Source organism: Castor canadensis, chromosome 3, assembly GCF_047511655.1.
Source record: "Castor canadensis chromosome 3, mCasCan1.hap1v2, whole genome shotgun sequence".
Classification (NCBI taxonomy): Eukaryota; Metazoa; Chordata; class Mammalia; order Rodentia; family Castoridae; genus Castor; species Castor canadensis.
The window spans coordinates 6,946,514-6,953,667 of record NC_133388.1 but is presented as its reverse complement, the minus strand read 5'-3'; the positions used below and the strand labels follow the sequence as shown (position 1 = coordinate 6,953,667).

Below are 7,154 nucleotides of genomic sequence, written 5' to 3'. Positions count from 1 at the left end.
GTCCAGATATCCTAAGTGGCTGCCCCAGCTCATTCCTCCAGAATACGAGACTCAGGCCAGATGTGAGACAGCGGTTTATTGTGCACGTTACACGGCATGGTGGTGGTGGGGGTGGAAGAGGCTGCTTCATAGGGCATCACTTCTCAGCACCATCCTGGACAACTGATGCTCAAAGGTGATGACCACAGCACTGCACCCATGAGTCTACACATGGATTTATATTATATACAGGTTATGCACAAGACTGACATGAAAAATAAAGCCTTAGAGCCTGTGTTTTCATGAGGAAAAAAAACAAACCAAAACATCACCAACACAATTCTGGTAGTTTTAAATGGTCTAGCTGAAAAATAATCTTGGTGTATAAAATGTCTGCACAGTTCTAGCTCCGGGTCAGAGCCTGTCTTGCTTGGAGTCTGGAACTGGGGCCAAAGTGACTATATCCCAGTTGGCCTGGGAAGCTTAGTGTAAACTGGGCCCTGCCCAATCTACCCCATCCCACCCCAACCCAACATTGACCTGTGGTTGTCCAGACTCCAGTGTTTGACTACACTGAATATAAATAAATTCAAGCTGTGAGGGGGTAAGAACCACGCGGTTAGCCAGAGGCTGTAAGAATCAGAGGACTGTAGTGTGCTGAGGCACGAAGTCCAGCTGTAGCACGGAGTCAGCAGGAAGCAGAGCACCCCAAATTGCCCATGCAAGAGCCCCTGGGGGACATGCACATTGGGCAACCACACTGGACAGTTTTTACACCCCTTTGGTAGTGAAAGAAAAATCATGTGGGTTGAAAAAGGATGGTCTCTGTGACTTCAGAGGAGGGCAGGGCTGCAATGGGGACAACCTGGCAACAGCTGGCCTTTTGTAGTCAGGGAGGGGGAACATCTATCACAAGAGGTGACCTTGGGGCCAAGTCAGTCAGAACTTTGTCTTCATTAGCAACCATCAGAGATTATGATAATTAGAGGACTTCTTATTGGCAACAGGGTGGGTGTTTTGGAAGCTGGGTATTTATTTGGATTTACAGTAATTGGCAAAATTCAGTCTTCCTGGAGGCAAAAGTACTTCTCCCAGTTATGGCAGACTGGAGAAAGGGCCTCACCTGGGAAGTGCAGAATTCACATTGTGGACACTGTCTGCTAAAGTGAGCACCATGAAACCATCCTAGCTCCGACTTTTCTGGGGATTGCAGAATCATCTTCAGTGATTCCTGGGAGCCGTTGAGACTGTAATGCTCCAGGGAAATTCAGGCCAGTGTTCGCTGCCGGGGCTTGATCCGTGGATACAACTGGGAAACAACGGACATGAGTTAGGGCACAGAGATGCCTCTGAGTAGAAAATGGCTGCTAGGTGCCAGGCACACCTGCCCCAGTGCTCTACCTCAGCACACTGCCTAGGAGGCATGAGGCTTGACTTCCCTTAGGCCTAAACTCAGTTGTCCCCTCTATGGAGCCCCTCCTTAATCCCCATCTTAAAAGGTGTCCCATCCCAAATTATCCCATTGCCCTCACAGCTCTTCATACCACCTAAACACCTATCACTGTCTGCTAGGCCCATGGGAATATAAGCATCCCAACTGCAGGAATTTCTGCTTGGCTCATGTCTCAGTGTCTGGCAGGTGCACAGTGTCCAGGAAGGACTGCCAAATGAACTAGGAGCACCTTCCAGCCCCACCATGCCACTGAGAAAAGAGAGGAGGCAGCTCTTCTGCCAAAGGATAGATGCCATTATGAATGCAACACAGCTGACAACTGTGAGGTCCAGACTCCCCTACCCACTAGAGACTTTTTAAGACAGGGTCTCATTATGCAGTCCACACTGGCCTGAACTATATCGATCTTCCTACCTCAGTCTTCAGAGTGCTGGGATCACAGGCATGTACTATAATGCCCAGCTGCAGACAATTCTAGACTGGGGAAAGTCTAGGTGGGGTGGCCTAGTTGCTTGTCAAAGTTCATTAGCAAAGCACACTGAGCAGCCCCTAGCCGGTTCTCTCTGCCTCCACATGTTCCAGCTGCTCCCAGGGATGGGTAGGCCAGGGGCTCTGCCTGAACCTTGTACTCCCAACTCTGCAGAGCAGGTGTTTGCTCATGTGCAGAGTGGGCTGCTGAGGCCGGGTGGTCCCCCACAGAACTGGACTCCATGCCATGAGTGGTGTTCTGTGGCTTTTGCACAAGTAAACAAGGCCAGCTGACTCCCCAACACTTAACCTCTGATGCTCCAAATGCTTACCCCCAGCAGATTTTTGGGCACATAGCCCTCTCGGTCTCCGAGGCGAGCCCACCACCATTCAGTCTCACTTTCATCCTTGCGCCTCAAGATGGTGATAGCATCCCCTTCGTGGAAGGACAGCTCATCATTGTTCTGGGCTTCATAGTCCCACAGGGCATACACTGTGCCTTTGTTCATCACTCCTAACTTCTCCTGCACCCCTGGGACCAAAGAGCAACAGTCAGGTCTCCACAGAGGCTGGTCTACAGAGAGGAGCCCCACTAAGGAACAAGATGGACATGCTGCTGCCCAAGGATGGTAGTCAAGGTCAGAGACCACGGCCACTCTATCTGATGCTTCACCAGGTCCAAGTGGCTACCCCTTGGCTTAATGTGCATAGCTCGTTCTATGTCCCTGCAAGACAGTATAGCTGTCTTCCAGTACCTGTGGTGGATGAGTTCCTGGACCCTGCTTAAGATACACAAAATCCTTAAGATACACAATTCCCTTTTACAATATGGCATTGGTATTTGTATACAACCGATGGTTGGCATACTTTAAATCATCTTTAGAAGACTTTTAAATCCAATGAAGTGTAAATGCTGTGTAAATAGTTACATTGTACACTGTATTGTTTAAGGAGTAACAAGAAAAAAGAATGTACTGTTCAGTATAGATGTATTGTTTCAAATAGTTCCATTTGCAATAGGTTTAATCCACAGAGCTGGAACCCATGGGTATGGAGAGATGACTGAACTACTGAAACCTGGGTCCAGAGATAAAGGTGTATTCTAAAACACAATTCTTTTTTTTGGGTGGTACTGAGGTTTGAACTCAAGGCTTCATGCTTGCTAGGCAGGTATTCTATTGCTTGAGCCATGCCTCTAACACTGCCATGCCTCTAACACTAAGAGGCAATTCTTAAGGTGAAACTTGAAACTTCCACCTAGCAAACTTTCAGAGGTCAGAAAGTAAGGAGCTGTGACAGCTGCTGGTTGACAGTGAACTAGCTGAACATAATGGCTTACGCCGCAGCCACAGCTACTTGAGGTGCTCTGAGAAAGGGCCTTCTGGGGACAGTTGGCTTCCAAAGGCCAGTATGATCACTGTCTGGCAGACTTCTTCCCTCAACAGGTGCCACTGTGACTACAGTTGCTTCCCCACATTGGCTGGGCTCCCTCAGGACTCTTGGGCCTGCCCTACCACATACCAAGAGCTTATTGCCTAGCTCTGCTGTGGGAGCTGGGTGCAGAGTGCTGCCTGGCTGGGTGTTTATCACTGTGCCTGGGGAGGGGGATGTCTATCATAGATCTGGGTACATAGCAGGTTCTCAAGTCATGTGTGGAATGACTGATATGTGAGAGAAGACGTCCCACAGCTCTGGGAAAATGACATAGGACAGCAGCTTCATTAGGGCATGAACTTCACTCATGGAATGGTTTGGGGCAAATGGCTAACCCTAGGCCAGCACAGGGATGGAGTAGCCCTACTTCAAGTCCTGATGCACTCTAGAAGCAAATGTACAGACCAGTGCTGCCTGGCCACCCACATTCCACTCCTCCGTCCTCAGGGGAACATCTACAGAGAGCAAGGTCATTTTTGCTCTTGGGCAGTCTGCCACAGAATCCTCCTAACTCCCAAAAGCATGGATTTTCAAACGCATCTGAAGAGTAAGGGCAGTGAGCACTTGCATGCTGCACTGAGGTGGACCGTGGGTCACCACCATGATATATGGGGTCGCTTGGCCATGGAAGCTGAGGCATACCAGGCCTCCTTGCATACCATATAAAAACTGAGAGCACTGAATGTAGCCTTCTTCCATCTCTTCACACTTGTCTGCAGCTGTTTCAATGTCGCTGATGGTGGAGGCAAAGATGGCAGCACCGCTCTCTACCAGCTGTTTGCAGAGGTGCACACTGTTGCAAGAGGCAGCGCAGTGCAGTGGTGTCCTGGAACCAGAATGGCTGAAGATGTGGGTCTGGTACCACTCAGGGCTGCCTGGCTCCTCCATGGCACAACCCTCCAAGGAATTATCACAAAAGTGCCATGCCTTTGTTCCAGGCAAGTTTCTGTATTTCTAAAGGCATGATTTCTATCAACACTGTTTTGGACCACATACAAATTCTTGAAAAGAGGCCAGGGAGTGAATTAAGGAATGGCCTATAGACAGATGCTCATTGCCATAGTAATGTCAATGTATATAACATACTGACATATGCAGTTATAAATGGCTAAGGTGGTACTTCTTATTGTATTTTACCACAATTTGAAAAAACAGATGTTCAATACAACAGAATGTGCTGCCTGGAAGTTCAACATAATCCTATGGTAGATCAAGGGGCCCTACACCTGACCCTGAAGCAAAAAGAAACAAAAATGCAGGCACCTGTCTAAAAAAGGGACTTCTGAGGTTACTTTTCATATACAATATATAAATAAAGAATTCATATATTTCTTCTGAAAAGAGGAAAAGTAAATGATTAGCAAAATGCTTAAATTGCAATGTTAATAATAAAGCATATGAAGAACATAAACACAGCTGTCTTTAACAAAATAATCAAGAGAAAAGACTGGAAAGATGTAGCAAAACACGGACCCTAGCTTTTTCAGGAATGAAACAATGGGTATTTTTGCTATTTCTTTCTCCTATGCTTCCCAATTTTCTAGAATATGCATGCTTTTCTCTTGTAAGGTAGGGGAAAGTAAATCTCTGAACTCCATATCTCTGGGGGGCTCTTACCATCCATCACTGTCAGCAGCGTTCACATTGACACCAAAGTCTAGCAAGAACTTCACGATGTGATGGTGGCCAGCACAGACAGCATTATGCAGAGGGGTGATTCCTTCATCATTGGGCTTGCTGGGGTCTTCCACCTAGGACATGGGGCATGTGAAAGCCAGCTCCCCGCTACATACAGCACATGAAAGGGGCATAACTCACCTCATAGATGATCCTCTGCACTAGATCAAACTCGCCTTCCAGAGAAGCATCTAGAAGCAGTGCCAGGGGGTTGAAACGTACTCTCAGCCCATGCCCTGTCCTCTCTGAGTTGGGCTTCTTCAGGTTGGTCCGTTTGCTCTGTGGGGAAGGAAGCTTTCAGTGACAGGTGCACTACCAAAGCAAGGCCCAGTCCAAGACCAACTCCTGTGGCAAAGAGCAGCAGGAACTAAACCCTAAGGCAGTGGCTCTCCAAGAGCAGCCCTGGTGGCCATCCTACAAAGTTCTGGCCATCTGTGGAGAACACCACCTGGGTTTGAGTCTTGGCTCATGCTCACAAACGGGAATGGATGGAAGGAGCCAGTACCACTCCTGGGAAGACCTGTATAGTCTGCAACAGCTGTGCTGCTGAGCTGGATGCCGACCCCAAGAGTCTGCAGTTCATCCCTATGGGACATGCTGTGGGGCTTTTCCAACTGTGGCACAGAGAATCCACCAAGACGGCCTTGCAGAGGATTCCCTGACATCAAGCCTGATCCCTCTCTGCTCTTCAGAGATCAACATGACCTCTTCAGGGGCCTCTATCTAGAAGGTCCATTCTTCCTAGTTGCCTATTCTCTGGATTTCAGTAACAGTTCATCAGGGCACAGTGCACCATCCTTTGTACCCCTTGATTTGTGTCCCCTCATTCCCACCCCAAGGCCTAGTTGTGGAAAGCAGGAATATGCCTGGTTCTTCCTGCTCCTACACAGATTAACCACGCAGGTGCTGAGGAAGGCCTGGCTTTGATCTAGCAAGGATACCTACCACAGAGGCTGCTGGAGGGTGGACAACAAGGGAAAGAGGTGATGGAGGGATCTGTTCCTCTCCTGGAGACAGGGCCTCGGCCACAGGGCTTGGAATCTGTTCTGTGGAAGGGACTGTGGCCACATTGTTGTTATTGTCCTCTGCAGGCTCAGCAGTTTGATGGGTGGTTGGGGGACAGATGAGCTCCTCTGGTTCAGGAGAAGGTAGCTCGTTATCATTGGCATCTGAGGATGGGGCAGGCTCATCAGGGAGTGGGGCTGTGGGCTGGGCAGGAATGGACTCATCCAGGTTGCCGTTGGCATTGGTATTTCCATTATCTACATCGGCCAAGGTGCCCACAAAGTCCTGTGAGGGGCTGGGCTGGTAGAAAGGGGTGCCTTCCATGCCACCAGCCAAGGTGTTGAAGCGCTGGTATAGCAGCTTTTGGATGTTGGGCCCTCCAGGGCCCTCTGGCTCCGTGATGGAGCTGCGCTTCTTCAGAGGCCGGGGTGCATTTGCCAGCTTCCTGCGGAGGGCCTCCAGGTCCGCATCACTCTGGTAGCGCAATGGCGAGTGCACAATGGGTGTGAGCTTGGTGGGGCTGAGTGGCCGTGGCAGACTCTCCACTGCACTGCCTTCTCCAGTAGCAGTGGGGCCCTCCTGCTCTGGCTCTTTTTCAGCACATTCTGAGGATGGTTGAGGCTGAGATGTGCCCAACGATCCGTGAAGAAATGGTAAGGGCGATGGAGACGTTGACCCTGATGGTAAGACGGGCTTGCCATACACTGTAGGAGACATGAGAGACACAGCAATTTCAGCTTGTCTGCTGGGACTAGAGTCTAGTCCCTGGGCACCGACTCCACAAGACCTGGGCTCTTCTGCTTCTTGCTGCTGAGTTCTGATTTTAAAACCCCCAAGGAAACTCTCTACTAGCTCCTTTTGTATCTGTTTTTTTATTTGGGTTTCCAAAACTGTAAAAGAAAAGGTTGCTAGCCTAAATTTCCCTGCCCTAAACAAGCCTGCCTTGTTTTCTGGCCTAGGAAAAAGCAAAACCAGTAAACCTGCATCTGAGTCTTGGACTGAGGTAACAGAAAGGGACTTCTCAGAGCAGGACGGTTTGACTTGATGGCCCACAACCCTGCGCACAGGTAACACTGCACACTGCCTGAGTGATTCCTGGCAGGAGATGGCTTGGTGCACCTGCAAAAACCTGAACTAC

At 49.3% G+C, this 7,154-nt stretch overlaps 1 protein-coding gene across 3 annotated transcripts in view; it reads right to left on the bottom strand.

Annotated features, from left to right (window-relative positions):
* Window positions 1–61: 61 nt before the first annotated feature.
* Window positions 62–7,154, bottom strand: part of Ppp1r13b (protein phosphatase 1 regulatory subunit 13B) — an 88,369-nt gene continuing 81,276 nt past the window's right edge. For all 3 annotated transcript variants that reach the window (XM_074067054.1, XM_074067055.1, XM_074067056.1), the window contains 6 exons: window positions 5,957–6,720; window positions 5,153–5,290; window positions 4,952–5,085; window positions 3,994–4,160; window positions 2,233–2,432; window positions 62–1,288 (listed from right to left, as the gene is read on the bottom strand). In XM_074067054.1, the coding sequence (XP_073923155.1) occupies window positions 1,247–1,288; window positions 2,233–2,432; window positions 3,994–4,160; window positions 4,952–5,085; window positions 5,153–5,290; window positions 5,957–6,720 (1,445 nt within the window). In that variant the 3' untranslated portion in view covers window positions 62–1,246. The remainder of the gene's footprint in view (window positions 1,289–2,232; window positions 2,433–3,993; window positions 4,161–4,951; window positions 5,086–5,152; window positions 5,291–5,956; window positions 6,721–7,154) is intronic.